The following is a 17169-nucleotide window of genomic DNA, read 5'->3' on the forward strand; positions in this document are numbered from 1 at the left end:
GAATCCAGCTCTGTGGCAAGGTAAAATACTTGTTAAAAAGCTTAGCACGATTCTCTCTCCCTCTGCTTGTTTTCTATCCCAGTGTCCCTCTCCATAGAGCGTAATGGGCTGCCAGATGACACCAAAGCGAGCAGGCAGTCCATCTTAACGGATTTGAAAGATTTCTTCAGAGTAAATGGTGAGTTCAGGAGGAACGGGAAAGAGAGGTGGCTAATGGGGTAGGAAGAGGACTTCCCTAAGCAGCTAGATTACAAATTTTATTTTATATCCCTGCAGTACTGATTTATGCAACGTTTGTTGAAAATACAGTTCCCTTCTAAAAGGGAATTGTCACCAGGCTTTTGCTACCTCATCTGATAGCAGCATAAACTAGGTAAAGAGAGACTGATGCCAACGATGCATCTGTTAGCTTATTGGTTGCAGCAGTTGTGATAAGAATTTTTGGATTTAGCAGAGCGGAGAAAGCTGACCCTGCTCACACTACAGGTTTCTGTGTACATAGTCTATTGACAGTGAGCTGCTTATCATGGGAGAGGGCGTGCTCAGACTAGGGCTCACAAGAGCTGTAGTCCAGGCAGTGATAATCTCCTGGTGTTAAAACATTTGTTGTATTGAAACAGCACAGTCTAATAAGTGACATCTCTGAAATCTGTGTCTCAGCCCCCATTTCAAGCTGTCCTCAGATTACATAGCAAAAACCAGCAGACAGATTCCCCTTAAATGACTCACTGTATTCTCCTCTAGCATTATTACTCTGAATAGAGGACAATATGCCATGCATTTAGGATAAGCTATGAATTTTACACTTTAATGTTTTTGCTTTTTTGCTCGTCTTCCTACTTAAAATTATGTATGAAATGAATAAAAAAAAATGGTAGCACAGTCTACTGTATAGAAAAATATATATGAAGAAATAAAATCAGTCTTAGAGATACAGGATGGGTCCAAAGCCAACTCCTAATGTTATATCATGACTCTACAAAAGGAAACGAACGGCGGTATCACTTATGCGCTGTTGAAATTGAATATTCTGTGAAATTAAAACATTTAAATAGGTTTAAAAGTCAACACGTTCGGAGGTCACAGGACCTCTTCATCAGGACAAATCTGGTGAGACTGTATGGCATAGCTGTCTTTTATGCGGTGTTTGTTGAAAAGACCGCCAAACCGGGCACAAGGCATGTCAAAGTTCAAATTTCACTGAATATTCGATTTCAGCAGCGCATAAGTGATACCTCTGTATCTGTGGTTGTCTTCTCGACTAGTATCTGTGCAGCATTTGTTAAATGCCTGTTATGTGTTGCCATTCAACAACTAATGAAGGGGAGTATTCTCCCCTTTTCCTGACACCCCTTTGACATTGGATAAAACCCTATTGCAATTTCTTTTCCCCCAGTCTTTTTTCACATCATGACTATTATACAGCATAATTCTCACTAGAAAATACAATTTAGGCTATGTGCCCACGTTGCATGTTAAAACGCACACAGAAAACCGGACTCCTTCCCAGAAATCGTGCGTTTTTTTCCGCGCGATTTCACTGCGATTTTACCGCGATTATGATCGCGATTTTAGCGTGCGATATTCAAGCACTTTCCAAGCGATTTGAAGCATCGCTTGGAAAGTGATTGACAGGTTGGTCACACTTGTCAAACATAGTGTTTGACAAGTGTGAGCAGGTTTTTACTATTGAGGCCGCCTATGTGGCATCAATAATAAAAGATAGAATGTTAAAATGCTAAAAAAAAAAAATAAAAAAAAAAAAAAAAAAAAAAAATCGGGGTATATTTACCTTCCGACGTCCCGCGCTGCATTCCCGGGCCTCAGCGTTCCCAGTAATGCCTTGCGAGACCTGTGATGACGTTGGTCTTGCGTTGCTATAGCAATCTCGCGAGACCGCTAGAGTCACGCGAGACTACGTCATCACAGGGCCTTGCTGCAAGGCATTACTGGGAACGCTGAGGCCGGGAATGCAGCGCGGGACGCCGGAAGGTAAATATACCCTGATTTTTTATTCTTTTTTTTTTTTACAGGGGTATGGTACCCAGGGCCTGGAGGACAGTCTCCTCTCCTCCACACCGTGGGTACCAACCGCACATGAGACGCTTAACTTCCCGCATGGTGGGCATAGCCACATGCGGGAAGTAAGCGATTCTCATGCATTCCTATGGGTGCGGAATCGCGGCAATTCTTTGCGATTCCGCACAAAAAAAATGAGCATGCTGCGATTTTTTTCCGCGATGCGATTCCGCCGTGGAAAAAAGCGCAGCATTAGCACAGCATGTGCGGAATGCCATAGGAATGCATGGGGGGCGTTCTCACGATTTTTAAACGTTTTCGCTGCGAAAATCGCGGCAAAAACGCTTAAAAATCGCTACGTGGGCACACAGCCTCAGGCACACAGTTTAAAAAATGACAGTATATTAAATTCAATACTAATGTACACAAGAACCGATAGTTACCCGAGGCACCACTCTATCCGGCCTTCTCCTTCACACTTCTTCGACCAGTGATTATCTGCTAAGTTTTTCATTGCAACAGCATATTCACAAAGTATTCCTTCATCTTTGCAGTGTTCTTTCCATATTTTATCGAAATCACCGGCTGAAACAATTAACAGTGTTAGAAATCTGCTTTTCATGGGAAGTGCAAACAGGCGAAGTCGAACAATTTTAATAGCAGATCCAAGCAATGGCGCCAAACTTGCAATGACAAATTAGAGCAGCGTCGCTGCACCCAACACCTGGCAGAGGTCTTAGCTAGGAGGGATAGCTAATACTAGAGAAGAGAGAGAGAGGATTCAAAAAGATTTAAATAAACTGGAGAAGTGGGCAGCAACTAACAGAATGGTTTTTAACAGGGAGAAATGCAAAGTACTACATCTGGGCAATAAAAATGAAAAAAGCATATATAGAATGGGAGGAATAGGGCTAAGTGACAGCACATGTGAAAAAGACTTGGGTATACTAATAGATCACAGACTGAATATGAGTCAACAGTGTGATGCAGCAGCAAAAAAGGCAAATGCAATTCTAGGATGTATTAACAGAAGCATACAGTCTAGATCACGTGAAGTCATTATTTCCCTCTACTCCTCTTTGGTCAGACCTCATCTGGAATATTGTGTCCAGTTTTGGGCACCACATTTTAAAAAAGACATCAACAAACTGGAGCAAGTTCAGAAAAGAGCGACCAGAATGGTGACCGGTCTGCAAACCCTGTCTTATGAGGAAAGGTTGCAGGATTTGGGAATGTTTAGTTTGCAAAAGAGAAGACTGAGAGGAGACTTAATAGCTGTCTACAAATATCTAAAGGGCTGTCACATTGTAGAAGGATCAACTTTATTCTCATTTGCACAAGGAAAGACTAGAAGCAATGGGATGAAACTGAATGGGAGGAGACACAGATTAGATATTAGAAAAAACTTTTTGACAGTTAGAGTGATCAATGAGTGGAACAGGCTGCCACGAGAAGTTGTGAGTTCTCCTTCAATGGAAGTCTTCAAACAGAGGCTGGACAGACATCTGACTGGGATGATTTAGCGAATCCTGCTTTGAGCAGGGGGTTGGACCAGATGGCCCAGGAGGTCCCTTCCAACTCTACGATTCTATGATTCTATGATTCTGTTCAGCGATGAGATATAAGGAGGCACTTTAAGGCATGCTGGATTTTGCCCCATATCTTAGTGGAGGCATTTGACAATTCTTAATTTACGTGTTAGGCTAGTTTCACATTAGCGCTTTTTTGCGCAGCGCATCGTGCACGTCCATGCGCACGCGTCATGCGCACCTATGTTTAACATGGGGGCGCATGGTCTTGCGTTTGCACGCGTTTTCGTGCGCATGCATTTCTTGTAGTGTGCGCCTTGGCGCTCCAGACGCAACCTGTTGCATTTTTGGGGTCCGTACAACTGCGTAAAAAAAAACGCATGCGCACAATTGCGCACGGAATGCGACAAAATAACGCATTACAGTCTATGGGAACGCAGGCGTGCGCATGGACATGAGCACACCTGCGTTAGAAACGCATGCGTTTTAAGAGTTAAGCATGAAAAAGATGCGGCACTCACTCAATTTGCAGTGCGATATTGCTTTATTCAGCCATTAAGGGTCATACAGCATAGGACAGGCAGAAAAAATGAGGCATGCGGGGAGAACGAACGCATGATGCGTTTTTTGCATGCGTTTCTATTGAGCACGAAGCGCTGTGCTAAAAAACGCTAATGTGAAAGTAGCCTTAAAGACTTAGCTTATGAAAGGCATCGCTGTACTTCATCTGGTGTTCCGCACACACACGGGCATATTGTGGCTCATTACATCTACAGTATAGTCCAAAACATCTGGCATTTGAAATGATTAATGAGGTCATAGATGCATGGATGATACTAGCAGGGCTACTACCATACATGCTCCTTACCCCCCCCCCCCCCCAAAAAAAAAAAAAAAAGGTGTGCCAACAAATACTGAAACACTCATTTACATAATTCCGTTCCAACAAATAGCTTGCTCTGTTAATGCTGGTCAAACAAGCTACTAAATACACAGGCAACATACTGCAGGTTTTTGGACACGTTTAGCAGCGTAATATAATGGAGGATGTCTGACTCTTGGGATCCTGGGAGTTTCGGCATTATTGTCCTCCGGCATAAACAATGTTAGGTGACAGCTACAGACAATCAGTGGCTGCAACTTACATACTCCAACCAACTAGGAATGTAAAAGGGGTGCTTAGATCACCTCTATGTAATGAAGCGGCAAAGCATCATGGGGCATCTACATATTAAAGAGGGGTTCCCACTAATGAAAGTTCATTTTAATTAATAGATCTTAGAATAGCAACTTCCACCATTGGATGCTTTTAAATAAATGTTCCTGTGCGGAGATAATCTTAGAATGTGTCCCTGAAGTGCACTGTGTAATGGCCGTGTCTCACCGTGCAGGAACATGGTCTGATCATATCAGATACTGAGCAGGAAACCAAAAAAAACAAAAAAAAAAAACAACAACAACTACACAAATGACAGCACGGGATCACAATCAATTATTTTTTTAAAAAGGTAAAATATTGTTTAAAAACCGGCATGTTTTATCTCACAAAAAGAATCAGCCGTGATCCCATGTTGTCCTGTCTATAGTTTATTTCCTCCCCTGCCCAGGAGCTGTGCTATGATCAGACCATGTCCCTGCACGGTCAGACACAGCCATTACACAGCAGGGGACACATGTAAAAGATTCTCTCAGCACAGAAAATTTTAAGGCCCCTTACGCTTCATTAAAGGGAAACTGAAAGCTGGATCAACCTCCATAAAACTAAAAGATGCAGCCATACAAAAGGGGCAGCCTGGTCTTCTCTTGAAAGTCTGCAGTCGCCAAGTGACTGAAAGGTCTGCCAGTACTTTTCTCCTCTCTCCTCACGGAAAATACATAAATGTTAAGCTGACCCAGAAGTCATGCACATGGGAGGAGTTGAGAAAGATTGTTGGTGGTCTAAGGTGCGTGGGCACTGTCTGAGCTGCTCTTCTGGCACATGATCTTGGCGGAGACCCTCTGGGCTTCCTGTGATGTCACATCAGTCTGCAGACCCAGCACCTCCCATTGTATCTGTACGTGTAAAGGAGGGTGCATATGCAAGTACACACACCATAATACAACATGTATGTATGTATATATTATTCCGTGATTCAGAGATGGGGGATAATGTTTATCATCAAGGCTGATGTTCTGATGCTCTGTACACTACTTCTATTCCCTGTAACAGTGTCCAGTAAAGGAGATCATGCTGATGCCATGTGTGACACTGGGCGCTGACACAGAATTATAGGCAGGTGCTCATTGCTGGCTTGCAGCCCAGCACAGGGCATGATGGGAAATGTAGTAAGAATGGAGAAGAGGAAGTGATGACTGACAGCAGAGCTGATGCCAGGGCACAGGAAGCGAAGCAGAAAGGTAGAAAAACCAACATAAAACGGATAACGCCCCCAAAAGATCTCCATAAACGTTATTACTTGTTTTGCCACAAATTAAGTCAGGGTAGTGGACAAACTCTTACAAGACTTGACCCCTTTCAGAAAGCCACAAGACCATTTTGATAGTAGGAGGAGGCGATGAGCAGTGACCATCACCTATAGCCAATAGTGCAACGTTTGTTAGCTACTTTGCTTAGTGGTGTCATCTAGCATTGTAATACTGCCTGTGAGGATAGTGAGAATGTTGAAAAGTATTCTTTTTTAGAGCAAGAAGTGAGTAAAGAAAAATGCAAGATCTCTGAATTTTTTTTAATATGATATGGAAATTTGATAAAACAGACGTCTCAAAAATACATTTAAAGGGAACCTTGTCACCCCGTTTATCCCATATGAGATAAGGCCACCCACCTTTCTGTCCTGATATACAGCATTCTATATTACACTCGCCGTCAGAGGATGGGGGAGGTAGCGTACAGTCATGGCCAAAAGTTTTGAGAATGACACAAATATTATATTTTCACATGATCTGCTGGCCTCTGGTTTTTATGCGTGTTTGTCAGATGTTTTTTATCACATACAGAAATATAATTGCAATCATATTATGAGTAGCAAAAGGTTATATTGACAGAATGAGTTAATGCAGCAAGTCAATATTTGCAGTGTTGACCCTTCTTCTTCAGGACCTCAGCAATTCTCCCTGGCATGCTCTCAATCAACTTCTGGATCAAATCCTGACTGATAGCAGTCCAATCTTGCAAAATCAATGCTTTTATTTTGTCTGAATTTGAAGGTTTTTGTTTGTCCACCCGTCTCTTGATGATTGACCACAAGTTCTCAATGGGATTAAGATCTGGGGAGTTTCCAGGCCATGGTCCCAAAAGCTCTATGTTTTGTTCCCTGAGCCATTTAGTTATCACCTTTGCTTTATGGCAAGGTGCTCCATCATGTTGAAAAAGGCATTGTTGATCGCCAAACTGCTCTTGGACGGTTGGGAGAAGTTGCTCTTGGAGGACATTCTGGTACCATTCTTTATTCATGGCTGTGTTTTTAGGCAAGACTGAGAGAGAGCCCATTCCCTTGGCTGAGAAGCAACCCCACACATGAATGGTTTCAGGATGCTTGACAGTTGGCATGAGACAAGACTGGTGGTAGCGCTCACCTGGTCTTCTCCAAATAAGCCGTTTTCCAGATGTCCCAAACAATCGAAAAGGGGATTCATCAGAGAAAATGACTTTACCCCAGTCCTCAGCAGTCCACTCCCTGTACCTCTTGCAGAATATCAGTCTGTCCATGATGTTTTTCCTGGAGAGAAGTGGCTTCTTTGCTGCCCTCCTTGAGACCAGGCCTTGCTCCAAGAGTCTCCGCCTCACAGTGCATGCAGATGCACTCACACCTGCCTGCTGCCATTCCTGAGCAAGCTCTGCACTGCTGGTAGCCCGATCCCGCAGCTGAAACACTTTTAAGAGATGGTCCTGGCGCTTGCTGGTCTTTCTTGGGCACCCTGGAGCCTTTTTGGCAACAAGGGAACCTCTCTCCTTGAAGTTCTTGATGATGCGATAGATTGTTGACTGAGGTGCAATCTTTCTAGCTGCGATACTCTTCCCTGTTAGGCCATTTTTGTGCAGTGCAATGATGACTGCACGTGTTTCTTTAGAGATAACCATGGTTAACAGAAGAGAAACAATGATGCCAAGCACCAGCCTCCTTTTAAAGTGTCCAGTGGTGTCATTCTTACTTAATCATGACAGATTGCTCCATTAACACAGGTGTGGGTATTGATGAGGACAGGGCTGGAGATCAATCACTGAAACAATGTTAGCTGGTCCTTTTAAGGCAGGGCTGCAATGATGTTGAGATGTGTTTTGGGGGCTAAAGTTCATTTTCTAGGCAAATATTGACTTTGCAAGTAATTGCTGTTAAGCTGATCACTCTTTATAACATTCTGGAGTATATGCAAATTGCCATTAGAAAAAATGAAGCAGTAGACTTTGTAAAAATTAATATTTGTGTCATTCTCAAAACTTTTGGCCATGACTGTAGGTAGCGTACGTTCAGCAGGCATTTGTTTGCATTTTTACAGCTGTGAACGCAAATGAAAATGCACTTCCAAGATCTTCTCTTTGCCAGACATACAGCATGATTAGGTCATCTCATCATGCTGCAGACATCATGAAAGTGCCGCAGAGGACCGGACAGTGTGAGTGCAGGAACTCTTGTAGAGCTGAAGACATTGGCATTTAATTCACAAAGGGGCTTAATATGAAAAGGTGAAAGTATAGGGATGCAGTAGTACAGGGATGCCTGTCTGTTGGGTTCCCATGCATGTGTTATGACTGTCACACAGCCGAAACACATGCAGCTGCGGAGCCCAACAGCTGATTATCGGGAGCGTTCCAGGTATCCAGGTTCCCGAGGCAGCTATTCGATCAACACTGGTGTCTCTAAAAGGACAAAAGGTAAGGGGCACAGCTAAAGGGCATAGAACATCAGAGATGAAATAAACAGGGGTGCTGCATAACGCACAGAAAGAAACATAGAACAATTTGAGAAAAAGATCCATGCACAAAAAAGCGCACACCCATGAGTAAAAATATGTATAGACCATAATACGTAAGAAAGTGTATAAACCAATTTTATTAGTAGACAAAACAAACCACAATAAAATCAATTAAAAAGACAAAACACATCACATAGGTCCCATAAAGCAGCAATAAAGCACACCACAATATAATATGGGTGAAACAAGAATTCCCATGACAAAGTGGTATATAATTTATATATATATATATATATATATATATATATATATATATATGAGAATCTTGAATACTTGCGTCGAGGTCACTGGAGAAAAAGGAGTAATTAGCATGAGTCAGTGCAGGTGTAATGAGACCAGTGCAGGGGGGGGGAAAAGGCAATAGTTTGTGAAAACAGGCACACACAGCGCATCAGTGGACAGACCATAAAGTGACACCAGCGCAGTATAACAACCAGTGACCTCCATCTGCGCCTGCGTTTATCCTGGCCAGGATAACCTCTCTGGTATGTACCGCTAAGAGTTGCTTTTTACACACCGTTTAGCTATCCTACCTAATTGAATGGCTATTTAATGACTGTTGTTCCCCCTCCTGACACTTCCTCCGACGAAGCTGCGGTCAGCAGAAATACGCGTGGGGCTCCCCACATCTCCTTTGGTCCCAGGACTACTGTCCCATTTGCCTTGCTATCCCTGACATGTGCTCTCCTGGTTGGTGACTTGCTGGCTATTTTAGCCTTACCTTGGTGCTTTCTTCTATGTAGGTTATTTTCATTTTAGGGGGTACTCCCTTTTCATAGGGGCACATTCTTTACAGGCATCTCATGCAAATACTCTGATCTCAAACAGGGCTCTGTCTCTCTTTTTGCCTTCTGGGGACGCCCAGATTGGCACTATTTCTGCAAGTATTCAGGATTCATATTTTTATAAACAGTATATATTACACACACACACATACACTACTTTGTCATGGGAATTCTTGTTTCACTCATTTTATATTGTGGTGTGCTATATTGAGGCTTTATGGGACCTATGTGATGTGTTTTGTCTTTTTAATTGATTTTATTGTGGTTTGTTTTGTCTACTAATAAAAATTGTATATACACTTTCTTACGTATCATGGTCTATACATATTTTTACTCATGGGTGTGCACTTTTTTGTGCATGGATCTTTTTCTCTAATTGTTCACTAGTGTCTGTAAGACACCTCGCCATTACTAATCCTATAGTTGAATGATAACTAAGACACAGCCAGCATAAAGTCCTTTATTAGAAATAAAAATTGAAAAGTGTGTCTTGCTTTATTTAAAAACAAAAACACAGCTATACTCACCTAACCCCTTAATGTCCAATGACGGACACAGTCCGTCTTTAGACATCTCACCTGCTTTGATGAGGGCTCCGGCGCTGAGCCCGCATCAAAGCCGGGACATGTCAGCCGTTATGAACAGCTGACATGTGCCCGCAATAGGCGTAAGCGGAATCGCTGTCCGCCCGCACCTATTAACTAGTTAAATCCCGCCGTCAAAGCTGACAGCGGGCATTTAAATAGCATTTCCGGCCGCTGGGCCGGAAATGACCTCATCGCCAACCCCCGTCATGTGATCGGGGTCGGCGTCATGTTGCCTAGACAACCAGAGGTCTCTATGAGACCTCTATGGTTGTTCCAGGCATATGGCTTTCAGCGCCACCCGGTGGTCGGCGCTGAACGCACAGGAGTAAATTTGCTACATATGGGCGATTTGCTCATCGCCCATATGTAGCAGAGCTGATCAGGTTGCGCAAGCTTCTAGCCTCCTACGGAGGCTATTGACGCATGCCAAAAGGTAAAAAAAAAAAAAATGTTTAAAAAAAATTTCCCAAATACACATTAGGTATCGCCACGTTCAGAATCGCCCAATCAATAATAAAAAAAAAAAGCATTAACCCGATCGCTAAACGGCGTAGCGAGAAAAAAAATTCAAAAACGCCAGAATTACGTTTTTCTGGTCGCCAAGACATTGCATTAAAATGCAATAACGGGCGATCAAAAGAACTTATCTGCACAAAAGTGGTATCATTAAAAACATCAGCCCAGCACGGAAAAAATAAGCCCTCACCCGACCCCAGATCATGAAAAATGGAGACGCTACGGGTCTCAGAAAATTGCGCAATTTTTTTTTTTTAAGCGAACTTTGGAATTTTTTTTCACCACTTCGATAAAAGAGGACCTAGACATGTTCAATCAATCAAATTTATTATCGCCAAGTACATATTACATCTATACAAGGAATTCTTTGTGGCAAAGAGGCAACATAATATATAACAGATACAACAATGTTTGGTGTCTATGAACTCGTAATGACCTGGAGAATCATAATGGCAGGTCAGATTTAGCATCTAGTGAACCTAGCAAAAAAGCCAAGCAAAAAACAAGTGTGGGATTGCACTTTTTTTGTAATTTCACCGCACTTGGAATTTTTTTCCCGTTTTCGAGTACACAACATGGGAAAACCAATGGTGTCATTTAAAAGTACAACTTGTCCCGCAAAAAATAAGTCCTCACATGGCCATATAGACGGAAAAATAAAGTTATGGCTCCGGAAAGAAGGGGAGCGAAAAACGAATGCGAAAAATCGAAAAAAGCTCCGGTCATTAAGGGGCTAATGCCCCATTCCACTGAATCCCTCGTCTCCTGTAATAAAACAAAAATAAAAAACAATATCCCTCATTTGTCTGTCGTTCTGTCCCACGCTGTAATCCATGTCTGGGGGGATAAATGGTTTTCAACCTTGACGGTGCCAAGATGCGACCGTCCAGATTGAGAACCACTGGTGAGATCACCGCAGTTCAAGGTCAATTAAATTCTCACGGTAATCTGCTGTGACATCATTGAGCTGACCTCATCATGGACTTTTTCCCCTATGGTGCTGAGGTCACCACAGTTCAGCCTGGCTGGGAACATAACCTCACTGACCGGCGGTAACCAAGATGATGTCACCGCTGGTCAATGATGCTGCGCTCCCAGAAGCTCATTCACCAGTGGTTCTCAGCCGGTGTGGCTTTTTTAAATAAAAATAGAAAAGTGCGTTTTGTTTTATTTCTAATAAAGGACTTCATACTTGCTGTGTGCTTATTTACCATACAATATAGGATTAGTAATTGATGGGTGTCTGATAAGACGCGTCTCCATTACTAAGCCGTTGGCTTGATGTCACAACACAAAGGTGACATAAACCCCACTTGCCACCGCTAGAGGGAAAGTGGGAGGAGCTGGGCAAAGCACCAGAAGGGGTTAATCCATTTGGTAGAAGCTGTGAAAACAAAAAGAAAAAAAAAAAAATGAAAAAGTACACAGTTTTCCAGATGCCGCAACTACACCAAAAATAAAAAGAAATAAGGGGTGTATCTACGCTACAATAGTAATGTATCAATAAAAACCACCAGCTTTCCTTGTAAGCAAGTCATCATACAACTACACTAAAATGAATACGATTTATTTTAGGGTTTATTCCCACCCCCCACTATGTAATACCACACATATATTATATTGTGCCTTGAAAAAGTATTCATATCCAGTGAACATTTCTACATTTTTCAGGTTACACCCACAAACGTAAATGTAGTTTATTGAAATTGTATTTGATATACCAACAACAAAGTTGAAAACTGTTTGGGAACTATAAAGGAAATGATACATGGGTTTTCTAGTTTTGTCAACAGTATAAAACCTGAAAATTATGATGTGCATTTGTATTCTGCCTCCTGTAGTCGGATATCTTTAAATAAAATCCTGAGTGACCAAATTGCCCCAAGATGACACAGTTCGTAAATGGAGTCCACCTGGTATAATTTAGTCTCAATAGAACTACAGCTGTTCTGTGAAGGCCTCAGGTTTGCTTGAGAACATTAGGGATCAAATGGCATTATGAAACCAAGGAATAAAGCAGATGTCAGGGACATAATTGTGCTATTCTGGAGAAGAGTAAAAGCAGGGTTAGGTTATAAAAAATAGCCCAAGCTCTGAACATCTCATGGACCAGAGTTAAATCCATCATCCAAAAATGAAAAGGGAGTATGGCACGATTGCAAACGTAAAAAGACATGGCCGTCCACCTAAACAGACATCCTGAGCAAGGAGAGCACTAGAGAAGCAGCCAAGAGGCCAATTGTTCATTCTGGAGGAGCTGCAGAGATCCATAGCATAGGTGGAAGAATATTTCCACAAATATGACCTCTATTGAAAAGTGGCAAGATGAAAGCAATGTTTGAATGCAAGCCGTATGGAGTCCAGTTTGTAAAAAGCCAAGTAGGGGACACAGCTAGAATGTGGAAGAAGGTGCTCTGGTCAGATTACACCAAAGTAAAAACATTTTGGGCTAAATGCAAAATGCTATGTGTGGTGGAGAACTAACTACATCACCTTGAAACATCATACCCCATCGTCAAACATGTTGGTGGCAGCATCATGCTGTGGGGATGCTTTCGTCAGCAGGGACAGGGAAGCTGGTCAGAATTGATGGCAAGATGGATGGAGCCAAATTCAGGGAAAACCTGGAGGAAAACCTGTTTAGAGGCTGCAACACTGGAGACTTCAGCACAGGTTCACCTTCCAGCAGGACAACGACCCTATACACACTGCCAGCGCTACAATGGAATTGTTTAGAGCAAAGTATATTCATGTGTTTGAATGGACCAGTCACAGTCCAGATCTAAATCCTATTAGGAATCTGTGGCAAGACATGGAAATTGCTGTTTACAGACGCTCATCATGCAATCTCACGGAGCTGGAACGCAAAGTGAAATGGGCAAAAACTTCAGTCTCTAGATGTGCAAAGCTGATAGAGGCATAACCCTAAAGACTTGCAGCAGGAATTGCAGAGAAAGGTAGCGCTACAAAGTATTCATTCAAAAGGGCAGACTAAAAAGGGACATCACAATTTTTAAATAAAAACATGCATCATTTCATTTACACTTCACAAATACTTGCTACTTTGTATTCATATCACAAAATACATTTAACTGTGGATGTAAAATGAAAAAAGTGTGAGAAAGCTAACGGGTTTAAATACTTTTTTTACGGTACTAATACATATAAACACACATACAGTGGGGAAAATAAGTATTTGATACACTGCCGATTTTGTAAGTTTTCAAACCTACAAAGAATGTAGAGGTCTAATTTTTATTGTAAGCATACTTCAACTGTGAGAAAATATTAAAACAAAAATTCCAGAAAATCACCTTGTATGAGAAATAATTAAAATGCATTTTATTGCATGAAATAAGTATTTCATCACCTAGCAACCACTGTCCTGCTATTCTATAATAAGCCCTCCTACTCTGTACTCATTACCTGTATTAATAGCACGTTTGAACTCGTTACCTGTATAAGACACCTGTCCACACACAATCACACTCCAACCTCTCCACCATGGCCAAGACCAAAGATGTCCAAGGACAAGTATGTAAACTTGCACAAGGCTGGGATGGGCTACAGGACGATAGGCAAGCAGCTTGATAAGACAACTGTTAGCATAATTATTACAAAATGGAAGAAACACAAGATGCCTGTCAATCTTCCTCTGTCTGGGGCTCCATGCTAGAACTTGCCTCATGGGGTAAGGATGATTCTCAAAAAGGTCAGAAATCAGCCCAGACCTGATCAATGACCTGAAGCATTACAGTTAGGCCAGGATCACACATGCGAGAAACACGGCCGAGTCTTGCATGTTAATACCCGGCAGTGCCGGGTATTAACATGAGAGGCTCAGCCGTGTTTCTCACATGTGTGATCCCGGCCTTAGTAAGACACTACGCCGTCATGGCTTAAAACCCTGCAGAGAACACAAGGTCCCCCTGCTCACACCAACACATGTCCAGCTGCATTTGAACTTCGATAATGACTATCTGGATCATCTAGAAGAGGCATGGGAGAAGGTCATGTGGTCAGAGGAGACCAAAATAGAACTTTTTGGTATCAACTCGACGTCTTTCGAGGAAGAAGAAGGATAAGTACAACCCTAGGAACACCGTCCCAACCATGAAGCCTGTTGGGGGAAACAACATACTTTGGAGATGCTTTTGTGCAAAGAGGACATGATGGATGGGGTCATGCAATGCCAGATTTTGGCCAACAACCTTCTTCTCTCAGTAAGAGCATTGAAGATGGGTTGCCAGCATGACAATGACCTGAAACACAATGCCAGGGCAACTAAGGAATGGCTCCGTAAGAATCATTTCAAGGTTCTGGAGTGGCCTAGCCAGTTTCCAGACCTGAACCCAATAGAAAATCTTTGGAGGGAGCTGAAACTCAATGTTGCCCAGTGACCAGGGAGTCGGTAAGCCAAACCTGTGACTCCGACTCCTCAATTTCCCTTCCACCGACTCCGACATATATTGCTTATATTTAAGTAAAAAAAATTTTTGTAGTACAATGTGAACATCAGACATTTAATCATTTTTATGATACAATAATCAAGACATTTAGATACAACATAAGATATATTTATTGGAATACAACTTTAGAACACAAAAAACTGTAATAAATTGTAAATATGTAATACACTATGTAATAGTTTATAATATATATATATATATATATATATATATATTATAAACTATGTGAGTGGCAAAACAGTTTTCAACAAAAACATACTAAATAACATTTGTGCAGTCTAAGAATTTGTTCTAAGAAATAGAATTGCCTCTATCAGATCCTCCTTCATAGATGACCTAAAATCTGACCTAATAATTTTAAGGCCAGAGAACAACCTCTCTACACTAACTTGGGTTGGAAGCAAAGCCGTAACCACATGAGCAACATCTCTAACAATTTCCAAGTATAAAGGAATTGCCTCATGCACAGTCAGTTTTGATGACCGGTTGAATTTTTCTTTCTTTGAGAGCAAGTGTAACATTTTGCTGAAATATGGTCAATCTGCTTGCTATAGGAGATGGAGTGAAATCTTTTTCCTTGCAGCAACGCTTTGCCTGCTCCATATCATCCAAATACTTGTCAAAGTCAAACTCCTCATCTGATGAGGATGAAGATATGGCAGCAGTAGCACTGTCAGGACCAAAGTCCTCTTGCGCCTGGCAGTCCTTCTGTAGGCCACTCATCCTAACTGCTACCTCAGTCAGAGCTTTTCCTTTAGTAAGCTGTTGATCATCAAGCAATACACGATGACTTGGGTCCACAAACAGCTGCCAGAAAAATTTTATTTTCCAATAGCTGTGTCTCTCCATTTCATTGAAGCAGAAATGCCATCTGCGATTAAATCTCCTTTTTGGGACAGGCAAAATAGCAAGTTCTTCCACTCCCTTATGAAAATGCCAGGAGTTAAATCCTCAGCTTGTAATTTTTTAGTCACGGTAAATAGGTGATTAAGCAATTCCTTCAATTCAGCCACCTGTGTCCATTGACCTTCATTTAGGGTTACCTGAGGGTTCGCCATATCTATAAGAAACGGTTTTAGCCAGGATCAAAACTAAGGGGGGGGGGGGCAGAACCTCATACTGTTCCACAGAATCTCATACTGCACACCTCAGCTGCTGCAGAACCTTATACTGCACACCACTACACTTGAAAATAAAGCCTGCACCTTAAGATGTGGTGAATGCAGTCTATTTATTCCAACTATCAATTGATGTTGATGTGTTACTGAAGACGAGCAATGCCTGACTTGGGCGTCCTTTTCGGCAGCTATAAAGGTGTACCTGACTGGTGCTATAAAAAAAAAAAAAAAAAAAGTGTTAGGGTACCGTTACACCTAGCGACTCACCAGCGATCCCGACCAGCGATATGACGCGGTCAGGATCGCTGGTGAATCGCTGGGTGGTCGCTAGTGAGCTGCCACTAAAGCCGACGACCAGAAATGGTCCAGAAGCTTCTCGCGCGATCAGCGATAATCAGCGGGGGAGCCGGTCGGAGGCAAGTATCACATGCAGCGATATCGCTAGTAATATCGCTATAACGTCACAAAATCGGTGACTTTACAGCGATATTGCTAGCGATATCGCAGTGTGTAACGGGGGGCTTTAGTCTGTGTTCTACCAGGCTTTCAATCTTTTTGGTACAGATAAGATATGGATAGCCAGATATGGATAAATGGATAGAGCAGATTTCTAATCTGCTTTTGCTATTGAAAACATTATCTATGAGCTCAAAAACCTTTCAGGTGATGTGGGATGTGTTTTTTTAAAAAGCTGATCTGCTTTTGCAGCTGAAAAACGTATCCTCAAAAAACACAGCAAAAACGCTGTGTGAATGTAGCCTTAGATCAGGAATAGAACAGCCATTTATAAGACATTTCATAACTTTCCCAAATTCCTATGGAAAAATATTCAGCACATTCTGCATTGAACTACTGTACCCAATTTAAAATATATAATATACAGTGGGGAAAAAAAGTATTTAGTCAGTCAGCAATAGTGCAAGTTCCACCACTTAAAAAGATGAGAGGCGTCTGTAATTTACTTCATAGGTAGACCTCAACTATGGGAGACAAACGGAGAAAAAAAAAAATCCAGAAAATCACATTGTCTGTTTTTTTTTCATTTTATTTGCATATTATGGTGGAAAATAAGTATTTGGTCAGAAACAAGCAATCAAGATTTCTGGCTCTCACAGACCTGTAACTTCTTCTTTAAGAGTCTCCTCTTTCCTCCACTCATTACCTGTAGTAAT

At 41.9% G+C, this 17169-nt stretch overlaps 1 protein-coding gene across 1 annotated transcript in view; it reads right to left on the bottom strand.

Annotated features, from left to right (window-relative positions):
• The window catches only part of SAMTOR (S-adenosylmethionine sensor upstream of mTORC1), a 92697-nt gene that overhangs the window by 39904 nt on the left and 35624 nt on the right, over window positions 1-17169 (bottom strand). The window contains exon 2 of the mRNA XM_073573306.1: window positions 2463-2604. Coding sequence (XP_073429407.1) covers window positions 2463-2604 — 142 coding nt within the window. The remainder of the gene's footprint in view (window positions 1-2462; window positions 2605-17169) is intronic.

This window comes from Dendrobates tinctorius, unplaced genomic scaffold, assembly GCF_039654945.1.
Source record: "Dendrobates tinctorius isolate UK_male_01 unplaced genomic scaffold, ASM3965494v1 ptg000035l, whole genome shotgun sequence".
In the NCBI taxonomy this organism is placed as follows: Eukaryota; Metazoa; Chordata; class Amphibia; order Anura; family Dendrobatidae; genus Dendrobates; species Dendrobates tinctorius.